This window comes from Anas acuta, chromosome 3, assembly GCF_963932015.1.
Source record: "Anas acuta chromosome 3, bAnaAcu1.1, whole genome shotgun sequence".
In the NCBI taxonomy this organism is placed as follows: Eukaryota; Metazoa; Chordata; class Aves; order Anseriformes; family Anatidae; genus Anas; species Anas acuta.
The window spans coordinates 29,099,838-29,120,192 of NC_088981.1; the positions used below are offsets into that span (position 1 = coordinate 29,099,838).

A 20,355-nucleotide genomic window follows, 5' to 3' on the forward strand; every position below is an offset into this window, starting at 1 on the left:
GTAGGAGATGCCCTCTTCAAAAAGGAGAACTAGTCAGCTAGTCAACCTGTGCATCTCGTAGCTAAAGCTCCCTTAAAAATATATTGTATGTTTTTGACTACAGAATTGGATGAACACCACAGAAATGTTATATATGCATCATTATGCTGTTAAAATTGTCATGCTTGACAATTCCCATTCTTAGTCCAGTCATAGCCCCTCAATAAGGCATCAGCATTTCAAAAGCTATCCTGTTCTGAACAATAGAGTAAATGGCAAGAACAGAAAATTTGATTCCCGTCTCAGCGGAAGAAAAGATCTAATATGAAAGAACAATTGTGAGAAGTCTTAAGGCTTGATTGTTTTGTATTTCACCAGTATCGTCCAAAATTAATTTCAGTGATTTAACTACTAGTGTTATTGAATCATGCAGTGCCCCAGCAAGCAAGAAAAACTTTGAGTCCTCAAATCTAATAGTCTACATTCTTGTCCTCCAGAGCTTGGCCAGAGTTTGCTTGTACACTGCACACTGGAAAAGGGCAGCAGTCTGCTGCAGTGGCTCCTTAACAGTCCCCAGTGCTGGTCTGCAGCTCTGTATTCACAAAGATGACAGTGCTGAAGGAGTGAGACCAGAAGACAGAGGGGGAACTGGGAAGACAAAAGAAGTTTAACTCGTAGTCTAGGGTCTTTCAGTGTGCTCAGCTGCAGACACAAGATAGTGCAAACCTGAGGAACAGAACTAATTAGGATTCCATTAAAAGGAGGGGAAAAAAATCTTACTGAGACCCAAGTCACATCACAATGGTCAAAGTGAAACCTCGATTGCTAATGCAGCCTTAATTCATTTTATTTTGCAGAGACAGCAAGCTCACCATGTTGCTTCGAGAGTCCCTGGGGAATATGAACTGCCGCACCACAATGATAGCTCACATTTCAGCCGCTGCGGGGAACTACGCTGAGACGCTGTCCACTATCCAGATTGCATCAAGAGTCCTCAGGATGAAGAAAAAGAAAACTAAGGTAAGGCAATGTATAACTTCCTTCTCGTAAATGCTGGAGGGGGGAGCAAGGAGGACTTTGAAGGTTCCTTAATTGGGTAGAACAGCAAATACAACATCAGTAATCAATTCCAAAGTGCAGAGGTTATATGAACTGTCCTAGGCGAATGGCTCAGAGCATGTATCAGAAACTAGGGGGGGTAAACACTTCAGCTTCAGATAGAGGAATGACTTCAGACATATCTGTTATAACAGGTACATAAGCTGGCCTTGCTTAGTGATACAGCCAAGAGCATAAATTTTCAATTATATTCTTAGTACTAATGAAATAATAAGGAATGAAAATACTGTAAAGAAAATTGGGATTAATGAAGAATTAGATTCTCTGTGCTTCTCACAGAGAGCAGGAACAAAATAAATGCAAAGCAATGTTTCCATTGCCAGTACCAGTGCTCCTTTTATTCTGACTGCTTCTAAATATGGGTGATTGATTTTCCAAGAAGTAAAGAGATGGTGAGCCGTATCCAATTCTGTGCTTATGGAGGCCTGGTTCCTTCTGTATAGCTTGCATTGGGAATTGGGTACAACCAGTGAATGTCTGATTTAAATTGACTGCCTATGGATTGACAAAAAACTTTGAAGAGAGACAAGAGAAGGAAATCAGTCCACACACCATCACAGCAGTGTGCCTCCAGAGACTCTGCACACATTATACAAATCCACACGCTGGTAGTATGACCAAAAGGGATTGTCTGTATTTTCTGTGCCTTATTTGTGTAACGAGTTTTCTTGTTCCTCTTCAGACACACAAAATCAGGAAAGCCTTTGGCAAATACCTGACTTCTTTGGTTGGGCTAAATTAGAAAAGAGATACTGATTAATTTATTCAGTGCTTTTTATTTTTGAAATCTCATGACTCTTAAAATGGGACATTTAGAGCTGGGGCACTGTGTTCTCTGTTGAACACTGATGTGTGTTTGCTGTAAGACTGAATATAAGAGGCTTCAGAGGCTTCATTAGAGATTTCCCTGTTTAGATGTGACTCTGACTTTTTTGTGTGTGTGCTTTGTGTAAGGAAGTGCTTGCAATATTTAAATGTCATGGTTGCTGTCTCTCTGATGTTGCAGTACACATCAAGTTCTTCTGGAGGAGAGAGCTCCTGTGAGGAGGGCAGGATGCGGCGGCCAACCCAGCTGAGACCTTTCCATTCCAGAAACACCGTTGACCCAGACTTCCCTATTTTGCATTTGTCAAGTGATCCTGATTATTCATCCAGCAGCGAGCAGTCCTGTGACACAGTGATTTATGTCGGCCCCAATGGCACTGCCCTTTCTGATAAGGAACTGACAGATAACGAGGGTCCCCCTGACTTTGTTCCCATAGTTCCTGCACTGCAAAAGACCAAAAATGAGGGAAGGCTGGAGGAAGGTAATGAATCAGGGCCCAGCACATCTGAAAGAGATTGCCTGAAGTGCAACACCTTTGCAGAGCTCCAGGAGAGGCTGGATTGCATAGATGGCAGTGAAGAAACCGACAAATTTCCCTTTGAAGAGATGCCTGCTCAATTTAGCTCAGACCAGATGTCTAAGTGCTCTGTCTCAAGCCAACTGGCAGAGCTTAGCCACTTACCAGAGTCAGATAAGGAAGATACAAAGCCAGAATGTCAGCATCCTGATAGAGAAGCCAAGGAAAATATAAATGCAACACCCAGCAAAACTAAAAGAAATCACTCCCCCATTCCTTCTGGAGCTCTTACTAATGTTTCAACTCCTTCTTCTCCCAGGAGTGTAACAGGGAGCTCTAGTAAAGAGCTGAGCTCTTGCCAGTTAGCACACAGCACCAGCTTGCAGAGCAGTAGAGAAGGTCTCAACACCTGTGGATTTGTGGAAGGCAAACCTAGGCCAATGGGTTCTCCTCGGCTTGGCATTGCAAGCCTCTCCAAAACCTCTGAGTACAAACCACCAACTTCTCCTTCCCAGAGGTGCAAGGTCTATACACAGAAAGGAGTCCTGCCCAGCACCACTCCCCCGCCAGCTCCTCTGAGTAAGGATACTGGGGTGATATCTAGTGAATCTTCATTACAGCCAGAAATCCGGACCCCACCTGTAGGAATGAGCCCTCAGATCATGAAGAAGTCGGTGTCTTCCAGCAGTGGGGATTTCGAAGAGACCATCCTCGATGAAGATCAGCAACAAAGCATTTCTCCTGAATCCAAGAAGGAGATACTGAGCACCACCATGGTGACTGTGCAGCAGCCATTGGAACTGAATGGAGAGGACGAGCTGGTGTTCACCCTCGTAGAAGAACTGACCATTAGCGGGGTCCTGGACAACGGGCGCCCAACCAGCATCATCAGTTTTAACAGTGACTGCTCCGTGCAGGCGTTGGCCTCTGGGTCTAGGCCAGTCAGTATCATCAGCAGCATATCTGAAGATCTCGAATGTTACTCCAGTGCAGCTCCTGTGTCTGAAGTCAGCATCACACAGTTCCTGCCACTTCCAAAGTTGGGCCTGGATGACAAATCCCAGGATGATGGCAGCAGGCGCTCATCTATCAGCTCATGGTTGAGTGAAATGAGCACAGGGAGTGATGGCGAACAGTCATGCCACAGTTTCATTGCCCAGGCATGCTATGGGCATGGAGAAGCAATGGCAGAACCCCCTGTGTCTGAGTTTGCAAGCACCATACAAAGTGCCAGCATGATCTGTGTAGGTGACAAACAGAAGCCAGTGACAGACAACATGCTCATACTGTCAGAAATGGGGGAGGAAGCTTTCGGCAAAGTGCCACCCATCAAAGGCTGTAAAATATCAGCTCTAGGGAAAACTACTGTCACAATTAAAAACACTGCAAGCCTCAGTAGCTGTGAGGGCTACATCCCAATGAAGACAAACATTACTGTTTATCCATGTATTGCCGTTAATCCCTTCAAAGCACAAGACACTGATGACGCTGTATCAGCAGTAACTGCAGACCCAAAGGCTGCCCATTCCCACGAGGGGAAAGAATCCAGTGCTAAGAAGGATATCAAATTTGAAGATCCTTGGCTGAAGAGAGAAGAAGATGTTAAAAAGGACAGCTCTGGGAGCATTGATGGGCCAAGGCCTGACATGGCCACAGTTCCAGCCAAGCCTGAGCATGGCACAAAGCAGCCCTCAGCAGATAGGTTTAGCAGCAGCAGTGGTGGGGATGCCTCTGTCTCCCCAGGATCTGACAGTCTGAAGAGGATCGTGGATGGGTGTGAGATGGCAGCATCAGGCTCTGCAACCCAAAGCCCCGTTCATTCCATTGATGGCCTGAAGAGCCGCAGCCTCCCTCGAGGGCTCCCAAAAGCAGGCAAGCTGGAGGAACCTGACAATCACCTCCAGCCTACGGTCACCGACAGCAGCGGAGCCAGCTCTCCTGCCCACCCTCAGCTTTCTAAGGCTAGCCTAGACAAAAAAATGGCCTCTCCCAAACACTGTGTCCTCACTCGCCCCAAAGGGACCCCTCCTCTGCCACCGGTGAGAAAGTCAAGCTTGGATCAGAAGAACAGAGCCAGCCCCCAGCACAGCGCAGCCAGCAGCACCACCAGCAGTCCCTCCAGCCAGCCTGGGCCCTTCCTGGCCAGCTTCCCCGAGGAGCTGAATGCCAAACCCAAGGGCCCTGGCATTGACAGCAGCAGCAGCAACAGCAGCAGCAAGCTGTTCAGTGCCAAGCTGGAGCAGCTCGCCAGCAGGACCAACTCCCTTGGAAGGTCCACAGGAAGCCACTATGAGTGTCTCTCACTGGAAAGAGCAGAAAGCCTGTCCTCTGTGAGCTCCAAAATGAACCCTGGAAAAGACACCACCATGCCGAGGGCTGGGAGGAGTGTTAGCCGCAGTGTCATGTCCTCACCAACCAACTCGGGGCTCTCGCAGTCTGCAGGGGCCTCCCCAAAAGCCGGCCAGTCGAAGATCTCTGCTGTCAGCAAGCTCCTGTTGGCGAGCCCCAAGGCCCGAAGCCTGTCTGCCTCTGCCACCAAAACACTCAGCTTTTCAACCAAGTCTCTGCCTCAGTCCGTCGGGCAGAGCTCCAGTTTGCCTCCAAGTGGGAAGAATATGTCCTGGTCAACACAGTCCCTCAGCAGAAACCGAGGCTCCAGCCTGGCTTCCAAATTGCCGCTTCGGGCTGTCAACGGGCGGATTTCAGAGCTGCTCCAAGGCAGCGCCGGCTCCAGAGGTTTGCAGCTGCGGGGAAACTCGGAGGCAGAGGAGCGCGGGGGCCTTCACGGAGAGGAGAAGCCAGCCGTTCACATGCTGCCATCCCCTTACAGCAAGATCACCCCTCCAAGGAAACCTCACCGCTGTAGCAGTGGGCACGGGAGCGATAACAGCAGCGTCCTGAGCGGGGAGCTGCCCCCCGCCATGGGGAAGACGGCCCTGTTCTACCACAGCGGGGGCAGCAGCGGCTACGAGAGCATGATGAGGGACAGCGAGGCGACGGGCAGCGCCTCCTCTGCACAAGACTCCATGAGCGAGAATAGCAGCTCTGCCAGCGGCAGGTGCCGAAGTCTCAAAAATCCAAAGAAACGCTCAACTGCAGGTAAGTTTGCAGTGATGTGAAAGAGGGACACAGACCAAACCAGCTAACTAGTTCACGGTGGGGAGGCCAACCCTGAAGATGAGCTAGTTCAGTGCCAGCCGTATCTAGTAGCAGAGAAGCCGTGCTAGGTTAAGTGTCCCAGGCTCTGAGCTTCTTTTGGTTTGCACTGTGCCCAAGTCTGTATGTTTGCATTGCCTATGCAGTGGAGTCTCCCCCTCACCCTTGTCACTTAGGTTTATTGCACATTAACAGAGCACATATCCCTAAAGCTGTTTCATGTTGTCAGTGGCCACTGTATTCAAGTATTTATTTGTACAAATATTCTTCTGATTTTATTCCAAAAAGATGCCTTCATGAGGCAGTGAAATGTAATTGTTACTCTTAAGCACTTTGGGCACAGACTAACCTCTTGGTATGTGTGTGTTACAGCGGCACAAGACCAGAGTCTTGCTCAACAGCAGTATCTGTTGTGAGCTCACTTTAGCTCCTTATGCCATCTGGATGCCCAAAGGGTACAAGATGCCCTGCAGCTGAAACTGAGCTCCTTCCCACCCATATTAGAAGGTGGAACAAAGCTGTGGCCGTGCCCCTTGTAAGGTCATATCCTGCCTCTGAGTCTCTTGTTTTTTAACTTTTTAGTTGTGAGCCCTTCACTTCCAAGTATTTTTTTATTAATAAATAATAAATTATATTAATAACATTATAAATGTGGGAATTACTTCACTGAAGTACTTAAAAATCTGAGAGCTTTCGAGTCATCACAGAGCGGATCAGAAAGACTTCGCCTTTGTTCAGCCATAATCCCCAGTAGCTTTCATGCTGCATCAACGCTTTTTAATCAGATAGCAAGAGCCTCCTGGACCATGCCAGGAGTCTCTGCCGTTGCAGCTGGTACATCTTCTCACCAGAACATTAGAGTTTCAGAGGCTTGCAGGGAGGGGATGAGGAGCATCCACCAGCTGGACACCTCACCTTTTTCCTGGGTGCTGCTTTCCCAGCCTGAAGTGTGAGCCATGCCTAGTTTATTTTTTTAAATAAGCATGTTGACATTGGAATGGGTATGTACAAGTATTTGTAATATCAGTGGCTACCTACCCTGCAGTAGCTCTGGCTGTGCAAAACGTGTTATTCTCATATAGTTCCTAATTCACCAGCCTTTCCACTTGCTGGGTTACTTGCCTCTGGGATTCATTTAGAGTGAATGAACTGAGTGATGCATTACCCTCTCTTCCCTCACGCTTTTGACTGCAGTAGCAGGAAGAACATGTGCAGCACAGATGTGAACACAATAGATACCACTATTAAAACCATATCCATAAGTGCATGGCTGATTTTACCTGTTCAGAGAATACGTCTGAAAGTGATAGCTGTTCATTGTGCAAGCAAGGGCCAAGTGATGAAATAATCTTTCTGATGCTAACTTTGCATCCTATGAGAAAGACTCTCTTCTATCCTTTCAGCATATATGGCAATGAATTGATTTTCCTCTTTCTGAGGAGCTGGTCCTCTAATGGCTCCTTTCAAATACGTACTTTTTAATGGTAATGTGCAAGAAAAAGAAGGATGATTTTGTATGTTGTGGAAAAGGAATCCAAAGCTGACTACACAGATTGCAATGAGGGCATACAGGAAAGCTGGGGAGGTACTCTTTAAGGGAGTGTAGTGTTATGGCAAGGAGTAATATCTAATCAAAACCCACCCTCTTTTAGTTTAAAGCCATCAGGATGAAATTCTTCACTCAGAGGGTGGTGAGGCCCTGGCACAGGCTGCCCAGAGAAGCTGTGGATGCCCCATCCCTGGAGGTGCTCAAGGCCAGGCTGGATGGGGCTTTGGGCAACCTGGTGTGCTGGGAGGTGTCCCTGCCCATGGCAGGGGAGTGGAACCAGGTGATCTTTAAGGTCCCTTCAAACCCAAACCATTCTGTGAGTCTTTGATTTCTGGGATTGTAATGCTAACTAGATTGTATGTTATAGAGAAGTTGCCCATACAATACGGAGTTTTTCCACAGGACATTTGCCTTTTTTTTTTTTTTTTTTTTTTTTTTAATTCTGTAGCAAAAGCTGAGCCTCTTGATTTCTAATTGCCTTGGCATTGATATAATGACAGGCACGCAGTAAGCATCCTTGAGAGATGTCCATCTGCAGTAGACAAGTGGCTCTGTAAAGGTCACCATTCCTTTTTTTAGCTTAGAAATAAAGCTTAGACAATCCTCCTCTTGTGACAGCCTATAATACCTTCCAGTTACTTCTGACACAGCTGGACAATTTCAACAAAATTTTACCCAGTAATAGAGGCAGAACTTTAACAATTTTGTGAAAACAGGCAGCTGTGCAGGTGAGGGAGCGGAGAGAAAACTGCAGTGTAGATTCAACCTTAGCAGACACCAGAGTCCATCCCTCTCTCTTGAATCTAGCCAACTTCGATCCTACCTGTCAGAGCTGTAATAGTGGTTTGTCATGCAGTACAGATATGCAAAGACATGAGTGATGGGACGAGCAGGAAGCTTTCCTTACCAGGGAACACGGAGAGTCAGCTTTGCCACTCTTTCTTTACTGCTGAGTGAAATATGACCTTTTTCTCCAAATACAGCTCTGTCTCTGGATGACAAATTCATGTCTTTAGTCGAATTTCTTTTTAGTTTTGTTCCTGTCTCCCTATTCAGCAATGGTGTGGGTGCCTACCGTTGCTAGATCGGAATGTCAGGAGTGAAGGGTGTTTAGTGCAGGGCCAGCAGCCCTGCAAGACACCTGGCCTGGTAGGCTCAGCATGGTGTGCCACATTGACATCCCTCAAAGTACTTTGCAAAGCTTCTCTTAACTCAGTCTGTTACCTGACACGGAGAGATCATGTGAATTAATGTTATTTTTGATACTTTAGTTTTGAGAATGATTCCCTGTATCTGCAAGTAATTCCTGTACTGTTTAGAATAAGTTGTATTTGTGTTTGTATGCAACTGCAATCAATATTTTAAAGCAATTAAGAAAAAAAATAAATCTTTCCTGCCTTCTATATCTTTAGCAGCAAACCAGCACCCAGAAATTATTAAGGTTTCACTTTCTTATAACCCAGCTCCTTTTTGCATTTGGTCCTGCAGCAGGGAAGTAATAATTCTGTTTTGATGTGTTTGATAATAGTATAATTTTTCACATGTCAGCAGATTTATGATGGCATAAAACCAGGATTATGACTTCAATGTAGGAGAACATGAAGGAGGACCTGAGATATAAGGGAGAATATAGTTGTTCACAAACATATTTTTACTGCATAATAAACAAAAAAATATGCAAAGATCTGCAGCCTTTCATCCTCTGTAGTATTTCCTGTCTATAGGTCTGCTCTCACCTGAATGATCTCTCTTAAGGAAAACTTTTTAATGAAAAAGCATACAAAGGTTCTGAGCTCTCAGAAGACGGATATTATTTTAATACATAGTGTCAAGAGCATTGGACCTTTCCTGATTTGCGGTCACAGATCCACTGTGCTGTAATGGATATGGTACTGTAGATATGCTCATTTCGGGTCAGGCAACCTTGTCCACTTTATTTATGATTATTATTAGCAGAAATGCTAGCTGTCAGACACGATCAACATGAATCAGCCCAAGGCCCCTTTAAGAGGAGCTATAAAGAGTCTTTAGGAGAATCACCAGCAGCGCTGTCAGATCTCACAATTACTTTTGAAGTCCTGACACATTGGAAAGACATCATTTTTTCCTTGAGATTAAGATCTCGTCTTTCAGTGCTCTTAAGTGCATTATTTGTATGTGTAGGTGCTTCTGCACTGGTTGTCATACATGAAGCATCAGACCTACATTGACAGCTTTGGAAAGATAAAGCTAGCTGATATCCTTCAGTTTTAGCCTTAGGTTAAATTTAAGTCTCTACATAGGTATGTACAGTTCACAAACAGCCCAGTACAGTGTGAACAAAATAAATAAATAGTTTTCCCATTATATTCTGACACCTATTTACATCATGAGCCATGTAAGCCTCCTCCCTGTAGTAACCTTACGGTTTAATGAACACTTCCATCTTTCCAGCAATTAGCACTGGTCCTATAATACCACATCAGCATACATTACCCCAAAGTGACTGCTTATCACAGAAACAGCTATTTGGCCCTGGTATACAGCTGTACATTTCAAAGCTTCCCTTTAATCCACCTTGTGGTGCAAGTATTACTCCAGACCCCGTTTTACAGGTGCAGGGAGTTTTACTGACTTACCCAATGCTTACAGCTAAGTGGGAGCCAGATCCAGGATTAAATTGCAGGCACCCTTGACTTCTGACCTTGACCCCCAGCTGACTTGGCCCACATCCTCCCCTGCCCTTAACTGAGCAGCAGAGAGGAGGGTTTTATCTGCTGTTTTATTTTTGTGGCAGCCCCTCCCTCCCTCTCCACCCACCCTCAAGCATCTGTGCAGCTGTGTTCGCTCCAATTTTCTTCACTCACTCCCTTAGCCTTTTCCCTGCAGGAAACAATTGGCATCTCAACCATTTTCCTGGCTCTCACTCCACCCTCCTCTCTCTCAGGGAGGCAATACCGTCTCAAGCAGGGCGCGGAAGTTTTAGGGCATAGTCATCACCAGCCCCAGTTACATATTATTTTTAATACCTTGGAAGTTTCAAGTTCAATGGCCCAGTGCTGGACCACGGAAAGACAATGACAAGGGTGCTTTTATAGTACAGACTCCGTAGTGTCATGAGGAAATGCATTCAGGCTTACCTCCATTTTAACCAAGCCATATTTGTATCCTGGGAACACAACAGGGACAAGAGGGAGGCTGGCAGGGTGGCAGATTAGGACTTGCACCATCTGTGTTGTGTTCTCAGGGGTGCTGCTGGTTCACTCTGTCACCTTGGGCAGCTCATGTAGTGTCCGTGTTCCCTGCTTACCAGCTCACAAAACTGGATAGTGGCCTTGTGGAAGAAGTAGCAGAGCAGGATCCTTAGATCAGAAGTATTACGTAGCTGCTTGTTACTCTTCTGCCTTGTTAGCATCTTTTCCCCAGTTCAGTTTGGGTGTACGTGGCCTTTACTCTAAACAACTCTCAATGCAAAACAGGACTGGGTGATTTCAGTCGCGCAGCTTTACTGCTCGTTTCCAAATGCGTGATCCCCTCAGCTCTGAGATAGCAGCAAAGTGATAGCCCAGGCTCTAATGAGGTTTACCCAGCAAAGGCAAACAGGCCCTGTTTGCATTCCCATGTGATGCACATGAATGCCTTGTGCCTGCCTTTTGCCTCTCTCCTACAGATGATTCAGGACTGCCAGGTCTGTGAGGAGACTTCCCCTGGGACAGCAAAATGAGAGGGGCTCTAAGACAATTTGTTACAAGACGGGGCTTCCCATGGAAATTGCAGAGATGTTCCTGAGGCTGTTTGCTTTCCTGTTCATTTTGGGAATGGGCTTGGGTGCCTGAGGGAGCCCCCAGCCCACATGACGTACAGATAGGTCTAAGGGCTGTCATGCATCATTGCTTGCAGTGCTTTGCCAAGCTGGGAGGCTCCTCTGCCACAGAGAGTGTCTCCTCTGACTTCTGCTTCCTTCTGGATGAGGTTTTTCAGAGCTGAACCTGGAGCTTTACTGGTGCTGTCAGAGTGAAATGCGCAACGCTGCATGCTGTGGCCCTGCTGGGCTAGGGAGAGCAGCCGGCCTGTGGCAACCAGCACAATGCACTGGTGGAGAGCAGGGACACAGGAGGAATTGCAGAATGGTTTGGGTTGGAAAGGACTGTAAAGATCACCTGGTTCCACCACCCTGCCATGGGCAGGGACACCTCCCAGCACACCAGGTTGCCCAAAGCCCCGTCCAGCCTGGCCTTGAACATTTCCAGAGATAGGGACTCCACAGCTTCTCTGGGCAGCCTGTGCCAGGGCCTCACCACCCTCTGAGTGAAGAATTCATTCTTTATATCTAATCTAAACCTTCCCTCTTCTACTTTAAAGCTATTACTCCTTGTTCTATCACTACACTCCCTGACAGCTTTCCTCTAGGCCTATTTCAAGTACTGGAAGGCCACTATAAGATCTTTTAGCCTTCCTGAACATGGGCTATCACAGAACATTGGAAAACAAAAAACTAAGGGATCCTATCGGTAGTAAAGCCAAGTCTCAGCAAGACTGAGGAAAAGCCAAGGTTTCCAGATGCTGGCTTCCTGATTTAAACCTATGCCTAGGGCTGCAGTTGTATTTCCCAGCATTTGCAGGACCCTGCTCCTACCAGTTTAGGATAGCATTTGCCTGTGTATGTATATGTGTGTGTGCCCACATTTTAATCATCTTTGCACGGGGAACCTGTCTGCCTATAGATAATTAAAGTTTCTTGCTGCAGCATTTTACTGCTTTTGCAGTAAAGTTTCATGACTTCTTATGGCTCTTTCTCAGTACTAAGTTTCACCACCAAAGTAGAGCAAATCGCTATGTGATTTGAAGTGCTTTCATAAAAAGAGAGACCATTAAGACGTGACAATGATTATCTACATTTAGAGTACCTGTTTTGTTTTTACCTCCGTACTCCAGATTTCACAGCTGGGATGGTTTTAAAAACGGAGATTTCAGGGTTCCTGGAAAGCCCTGAAAACTCCATATTCACACACATTGTCCCTCTGAAAGCATTTAGCTCAGCCTATGAAAGCAGCAGAAAAAGCCAGAGGCTGAATCTGTGGGCTGTAAATTATGAAAGTCCATCTCCAACCAATATTACAAAGCAACACGATTTGAAACGTGGCCAAAATGATAATGCTGAAACAAAACACCAACCAAAAGAGTCTGAGCTTTTCTTGTTGAATCCAAGTGAAAAGGAATTTAGTTCATTTTTAGACTGCCTAAGGCACTGTGGGGAGCTGAAAATTGCCCTTTGTATCACAAAGCCATTGGGCATCTCCAGCATTTCTACTTTAACTTGCTCACAACTGATGGTAGCTAATTGATATCCTGCATTATTCCTTTAGCATGACAAAGGATGTTTAGCATTATACAGCAAGACGCTGTCTGCGTGCAGGTGACCCTTTATGAGTGTGACTGCTGGCAGGATGGCCCTGGGGGGGGGAGAGGAAGGAGGGGCAGTGTGAGCTTCAGCTCCAATTTTAATTTTTTTTTTTGTTCATTAAAACAACAGCATTGATTTTCCCAGGTCAAAGCCAGGCCATTTCATGCAGCAAATCTCTGTTGAAAGGGATCAGAGTAATCATTTTTTACACGCTTGACTACTGCATGCCAGCACTGAGCTTTCAGCCACATGAACATAGGAATGATTTAATAGAGGAAGTGGCAGCAGGCTATTGTGCGCAGTGAAGGCTCCATGTAACATGCATGACTGAGTCGTACACCATTAGGCCGGGTATAAATAAAACCTGCTCCTTGCACTGCCACAGAATTAGCTCACAGGAATGCCTCTACCACTGTCCCGTCGGGAGCTAATGCTCTGGCTGCAGAGCCCCTTCCTCCTCCATCTCTGCCTTTGCTGGCCAAGCCACAAGTGCAGCTATTCAGTGCAGTACTGCCATAACAGTAACTGGCTCCTTAAATAACGCCCCAATGCTGACAAATCCATTTTAAACCACAGTCCGGACCAAAGGGAGATGAAGATTTAGAAGAGACTCCAGTTGGTTTTTGCTAGGGATCGTGGGTGCTGAAAATGCATCCCCTGTGATGTGCTGGAGTATCTTCCCTGGAGCGTCTCCCAGATTCCCTGTCAGCCTGCCACACTGCAGGAGGGCTGCTTCCTCAGGGCTGGTGTCAGCAGTGCTCATTCACCAGCTCTAAACTGCCCTGAAAGGCTCCTTATAAAGTGAGACAGTAACTCGGGAAGCATGGGTAAGAAATGAATGGGAGGGGTAGAAAAAAATTAGGTGTAGGCTGTACCTCAGCATATTCCTCATACCAGTATAGAAGCAACATGTCTTGTATAGGTATGGATGGAAAATAATAAACAAAGATTGCTATATTCCTGTGTACAGCAAGCAGTTATTTCTAGCCTCAGGTGTCCTTTTACTTCTTACTGATTCACAATGCATTAAAGCCAACACAGAATATGGTCTGAATTATTTTGCAGTGAGATGGGCATGGAAGATTTTTCTTCTGAATGACAAATCACATCAGTGTTTCCTACTCCAGGTTTTTAGTTGTGGCATGGTCCTTCCTATGCCATCTGAGTATTTTTTGGTGTTTGGAGCACTGACCTCAAGTTGTGTGCCTAAATACTTCTGATGAATTCTCCTCACCGTCAGAAGGCTTTTCCACGGGAAAGCATTGGCAACGTCTTTAGAAACCGGGAGGGGAGCTTAGCACTGCACATACTGCGTGAAAATCCAAGGAGTGATGGCTGTGCTCTGCACTGAGGAAAGGGCACTGTAAAATAAACTAGGAGGAGGGAGGTCAAAGGAATGGTGAGGAATTGGTTCAGTCACGGATAATTGCCCAGCAGGGCAGATCCTGTAGGAAATGGGGAAGAGAGGAGAAGTCAGCATTGCATCTTCAACTCAAACAAAGCAGGAGCCCCCTTGTCAGACAGTGAAGAGCAGCAGGGGAACAGGACAAGTAATCTTTACCAGTAAGCAGATAGTTTGGTGCTACGTTGGAGGTTGATGCTATCACTACTGGACAGTATTTCTTGGAAGTGAAGCCACAGAAAGAATGGGGTGAGCTTAGGGGTACTGCTCTACTTAGCCAGGATTAGTTTGTTGTTTTTTTTTTTTTTTGTAATCGCTTTCAGTTTGAATGGACTGTATTGTGAGAAAAAAGCAAAATGCTGAACAACAGGTTCTGCACACAAAGGCAGTTTTACCTCCCACAGCATTTAGTGCAGTAGGGAATAGCTTTGGCTCTACATCCTGCCTTTAAGCACACACTATAAACTTCTGGAATTATGATATATCAAATTACAGTTTCATCTTCTGCTTGAAACATCTTGAAATTTCTAGGACAGCAGTTGTTTAACATCCCATTCAGCCGCATCCTGCTTTGAAGAGATACACATCATGCTTCTTTTCGTGGAGATTTTGCAATTGTACTTTGTGCTTTTACCTTTTCCACAGAAAAGATGCTCAGGCTGGAATGTGTGCTTGGAAAGCAATAGAAAGGGAATGCTGCAAGCTATACAGTATTTAAGCAAAACCAGACCTCTAGGGTTTCTGCCCCAGTCAACACATGCTTTTATGAGCACATATCCATATGGAGTTGGGTAGTTTTGCAGAGGTCAGCGAGTCTTATCCTTGAAGTTACCCTTACATACCTACCTAGCTAGCTTGGTCTGTTTCTAATACCCTAAAGATGAAGGCTTCTCCAGACTTACATCTGCTGCAGTAGCTTCAGTGCCACCCTTGAGTCAGATCTGCTTTCACACTGCACACCTTCACTGCTGTGTTGCTCCTTTTAGCTTAATTTTAACCTGGTCCATCACTGGCAGGGCTGAACCTGCCGAACCTTAATTAATAGCTCCCTGTAGAGCAACTGATCTGTTGCTAAAACAGATCTTGTAATCTGTGGGTTTTCAGGGCTATTTCATAGTGTGGTTAATCATGCTCAAGATAGACTCAGGAGGGTTTGTTCTGAGTTGTGGGTTTGTTCTGAAGCTCTGACTTCAAGCTAAGTGAAAAATGTACCCTGCCTTCCTGCAGGTAAAGGGAGGGAGTGGTATGCTGCAGTTCCTACGGAGCACTTTATTTATTACCCAGCCAAAATATAGGGCTTCCTAACTCCATCACATGCTAGCAATAAATATGTGACTTCAGATAGGTATTTTCTGTGAAAATGGAAAACTGCGTGCATCTGAGCAGTTCAGTTGTTGCCTCTGTGTGTTGATACGGATGAGCGAGCTGTCAGCTGCTTTGTGACACACTCTGCTTAGGCTGTATCTCCTGCCTGATCCCAGTTAATGTGAAACCAGAAAAAGCAGAGACAAAATGGAGAGGTCAGTGCCAGGAGTCTCCTGTCAAAGACACCCTCGTTTTCTGTGCCTGGCCTAATAAGCAGCCTATTAATCAGTGCATATTTAGAATAAAGTAGATTCAGTTTTGCCTCCCTACCAATGTGCAGGTCTTTCCTTTCTCCCAAAGCACACTAAACCTCAGATAAATCATCCTGAGTCAATGTTCAAGGCTCAGACAGACTTCCCTCCTTCTGCCTCGTCTCAGCCTCACACGCAGACATACAGCTGCAGTGGGGCAGCAAGACCTGTGTGGTGTCCCCTGTGTCCCTCAGGGGATGTGGTGGCTTCCCCAGGCCCCCGGCAGGCAATGCTGTTCCCACCTCAGGCAGCTCTGCCCTGTTGCATTGCCTGGATGCGCTGTGAGCCATCAGCCTTGCTGTGTTGTGATAGCCCACGGGCTATCCAGACATGCGCTCTGACTAGGAAAACATGATGGGCATACGTTAGTGTGTCTCACCACTCCTCTGCCTCTTCACCAAAGGATACGAGCTATTAGCCAGAGCCTCATGTTGGAGCCCTCCTTCTAGCCCCCAGGCTTCTGTTTCTCATTGAGCCAAATAGCTGCGAAAGGGAACTAAAAGCAAAATCATTTACCAGCATCCCTGTAATTCACACCGTGGTGACATCTGTTTTGTTTTGCTCCAAGTGAAAGCCTGATGCTGTTCTCGTGGCAAGGTGAATCAGATTCATCCCCCTCTCTGGGTGAATTGCTGTCAGATGAAATTTGGAAGACTACTCCTGTGAGAGACCATGGCCAAACCCCTAAAAACTGTTTTTAGAAGTAGTTAGTGCCTAAAACCTTTTGGTCTCGAGTGACACTTGGGGTGCACTCAGAGCCCTTCACATCCAGCCAAGCAGAGGGCTTTTTTTCCAGGAGGGGCCGAGCCTTTTGCAGGATCTGCCTCTGCACATAACAAACGGTAATGGTCTGCCACCCTGCCCCACCTACCCTCATGTACGCAGCTGCTGTCCCCGTTTGGTTGCCTCTCTCTAACATCACAGATGAGAGTCACCCTTAGCACTACAGTTTGTTGGTCTGTCGTTGTTGCCATTGTTAGCTGTGCTGGCATTGACTTCCAGTGGCCGTTGCAAAAGGTCTAAAAAAATGTGCTTGCTGGTATTTAAAGGCTTCATTTGTTCTGGCCTGGGCTCGTTTGCTGGGCTGCAGCTTGACTAGAAGTACAAGTGTGATGTGTGTCATGGGGTGGGCAGGGCAGGTCTGAGGCCATCGGGTGCAAAGGGCTGGTAGAGCTCCCTGTCTGTCTGACTTGGCTCTGCTCTCCTTTTCTTGCATAGAGTTATCTGATGCATTGGAATAAAAACTCTGTAGACCAGGTTTTTGAAGGTGGACAGCATGATAGACCAACCCTTCTCCATGTTAAAGCTAGCATTTACAGGTTAATTGCAGGTTGCTGTGTTCTGGTTTCTAGCAAAGACTGCTGCACTCAGAAATCAATGGGAGAAAATGTGGTAGTTTGCAAAGTCAGCAAAGATTGCAGAAAAATAGACTCCCATGAATGAAACTGGCCAATAAGTTGTTACTTATAAATCCAAAAAACAAATAATCAATGGATTTTTATTTTATTTTTTTAGCATTGAAGCACAGAGTTGGCAGACATGTTGAAGCTATTTGCAAGCAAGTTTCAATGAATGTAGTGTTAGAGATTCCTGTAAATGATTGTATCTTGTTTTTAAAATAAAATCTGCATGATCATTCTGCATCCCTTCCCTGCTGGCATCAGTTTTGTTCCTGCAGCCAAGAGAGCCAGTTAATAGTTTCATTCAAACTTTCTGGCTCTGGCTTTTGTTTTTGGTTTCTCCCATCCCTTCTATTCCTGCTGTCTCCTAGGGGAGAACAGGCAGGAGTTGTCGGCCACAAAACTCTTATTTTTTCTGTAACCCAGCCATCGCTCTGATTGTACTAAACTGAGCAGGGAAATGTAACCAGTTGTTTTTCTTTTTTATGTTGTGTGTGTCTGTTCTTTGTCCCAACAAACCATATGCTCAACTTCCCTACTGCTGCCATCAGGCCAGTGACGTACTTCTTCTCCCTTGCTTTACCTGAGGCCCTGACTTGGCAACTCACATGGCAGATGCTTTCCATATGGCATAGGCTTTATCAGCCATGGTAAATTTTCAGCTATTGCAGTGCTTTGATGCGCTGTGCTGGTATTATAAAGCAGAGGGGCGTGCGTGAGCGCAGCTCCTGACGCAGGCACAGTGACGAACCCTGCTGCCAGCCCGGCGTTCTTGCTGCTGTCTCACCCTTCACCAGTGCTGGAGTAAGAGTATAAGTGACAAACATTTTAGAAAAATGCTGTACTGAACAGAGACAAGACTAATGTAGCTCTGTGGCATCCACTAAGCTTGGACGTACTCCGTGCAGATATTTTGTCCTCACTGGTGCCACTGGTGCTTTACTGCTGTAGCCGCTCTACAGGGCAGTTACAAAGGACTAGGGGGGGCATAGCATCGCTCAGCCCCAGCACAGTAGGGAACTAGGGCATCAGAGAGCTTTTTTGTGCTATGATTAAACAAAAACAAGACCATACCTCCCCTTGAGATGGTCCAAGGAGAGGCTGGCTAAGTAATGCTTGTTCTTAGGCTGTAGGAGCCAGTGCCAATGGAGTGAGAGGAAAGCAAAGCTAGCCCAATTGCAGCCTGAAGCTCTGGTCCTTCACTGGCATACCCGCATACACCGAGACCTGAGCAAAGGGAAGCAGGCACGGGCTCTGGAAGCTTTAGGGTGCATATGGCCTCTGCGGATCAAACCTAAGTGTGCTAATGCAGCATGGCAATTTCTGCATTTGCAGGCTCGCAGAGACGGAGGCTTATTCCAGCTCTATCCCTCGACACCTCTTCCCCTGCAAGGAAGCCTGCCAACAGCCCCGGGGTCCGCTGGGTGGATGGGCCCCTGCGAAGTGGACAGAGGGGGCTGGGGGAGCCCTTTGAGATCAAAGTCTATGAAATAGATGATGTGGAGAGACTCCAGCGGCGACGAGGAGGGGACAGCAAGGTGAGTGCAACCCCTGCCATCTGTCTGCCTCCTCTCGGAGGGAGGAATTCAGATCATGCAGTCAGCAGTGTGTAATATAATATATGGTTAATTCAATTGGCAGAAAACCCCATATCTCATTTAAGAGCAGTTGTAATTCAAGTTACATCTTCTTCAGTAGCAGCTAACAGACATTGGTCTTGGTGGCTCCTGTGTTCCAGCACCTCCTCACATCTGTCAGTCCACACAGCAGTGGTGCCTCAAGTGCTTTGATGAGATTGTTTCCAGAATAGCTTATTTCTTCCCACCAACAAAGTTTCTGTTCCCAACCTCACCCATCAAAACTTAAAAGTAGGCCAGAGAATTGTACAGGTCAGCTCTTGAGAGGTATGACTGGGAAGAGTATCTGAAGTTGGTGGTTTTACAATAACCACGTATGTAGCCTTTTTTATTATTTTAAGGCATTTTTTCCTCCTAGACTCCCATCATTTGGTTAGGCTATTAATGATGTTGCTGTCTGATACGGTTTTACATGGGGAAAAACATCACTTTTTGGGGTGGCGTTTCCACCCTCACACAGGTTTGGAGGAGGCTAGTTCTGGTTCTGGCACCACTCCCACCCCAGTAAGGATAGCACAGCCCTCGCCATGAGTTCCTTACTGTACATCTTGATGGGCGCCACTACGCAGAGGTTCAGTGGGGTCAGACAGGCTGCCTCTGGACAGCACTGCAGCCTGTGCTGTTACTGTGCCCCTTATCTTTACAGAAAATACATCTTCATTATTAATGACTGTGAATTGCTAGAACTTTTCACAACATCATCCTTGTTTTGCTTCAGAATGTTTTAAATTTGATATTGCTACCAGTTTCCTTATTTAATGATGTGACTACTGCATTTCTCATGCGCCAAGCACAGAGATATACTTAGCATTTTAATACACCAAGCTTTGCCTCCTTCTCCCAAGAGCATAGTTGTTTCTTAGCTAAACTTGTGGTGACAAAATCCAGAAATGTTTTGCTACAATTAATCTGATTTCAAGATGCCGTCTGTTATTAATTATTATGGTTTATTATTAACTATCATTGCAAAGTCTTCAAAGCTCACTGATGGAAAACATCAAAATCTAACAAAAGCAATAAAAATAAAACAGATGATAGATGATCTCGTGTGGTAATTCGTATGCTTGCAGAGTGAATGGCTCATTGTTAGTATTATTGATTGGAAGATCATTTAGCTGAATGGATCTGGGTGTTTCTTCATCTCTTCACCTATTCCTTCCCTGCTCATTTTTCCTGGTTGGCAGGAAGTCATATGTTTCAATGCCAAGCTGAAAATCCTGGAGCATCGCCAGCAGAGAATCGCTGAGGTCAAGGCCAAATACGAGTGGTTAATGAGAGAACTGGAGGTGACGAAACAGTACCTGATGCTGGATCCTAATAAATGGCTCAGTGAATGTAAGGACATTGTTTTATTGCCTGAACTCATAGGTGTCTTTGGTTTATTTCACTGTGGGGAGAAAGGGGAGCAGAAAGGTTTGCAGAGAATGAGATGTGAGCTACTGTGTTTGTAAACTAGAATGAACTGACATATGACCTAAAGGCAAGATTTAGCTTGACTGTATTTCTAGAACTAGTCCCTATAATTCTTATTAAATGTCGACAGTAGAACTGAACAATCCTTTTTGCCTGAGAGCTGAATGTTAAAATGGTACAGCATTGTAGTGGTGAATGTTGCCATTGGTAGATAAACGTTCACACTTTTCAGTCCACATCTACTGAAAATGAGATTTTTTCTTTTGGCCTCATATCACTCAGACATATGAGCAATTTTATAAATCTGCTCTTCTACCACAGAATAATACCATGAAGCAAACTTGTCCCTTGGAACTAG

General features: G+C 45.8%; 1 protein-coding gene across 2 annotated transcripts in view; it reads left to right on the forward strand.

Annotated features, from left to right (window-relative positions):
- The window catches only part of KIF26B (kinesin family member 26B), a 293,062-nt gene that overhangs the window by 266,079 nt on the left and 6,628 nt on the right, over positions 1 to 20,355 (forward strand). For both annotated transcript variants that reach the window (XM_068676375.1, XM_068676376.1), the window contains 4 exons: positions 837 to 999; positions 2,105 to 5,540; positions 18,283 to 18,485; positions 19,769 to 19,919. In XM_068676375.1, coding sequence (XP_068532476.1) covers positions 837 to 999; positions 2,105 to 5,540; positions 18,283 to 18,485; positions 19,769 to 19,919 — 3,953 coding nt within the window. The remainder of the gene's footprint in view (positions 1 to 836; positions 1,000 to 2,104; positions 5,541 to 18,282; positions 18,486 to 19,768; positions 19,920 to 20,355) is intronic.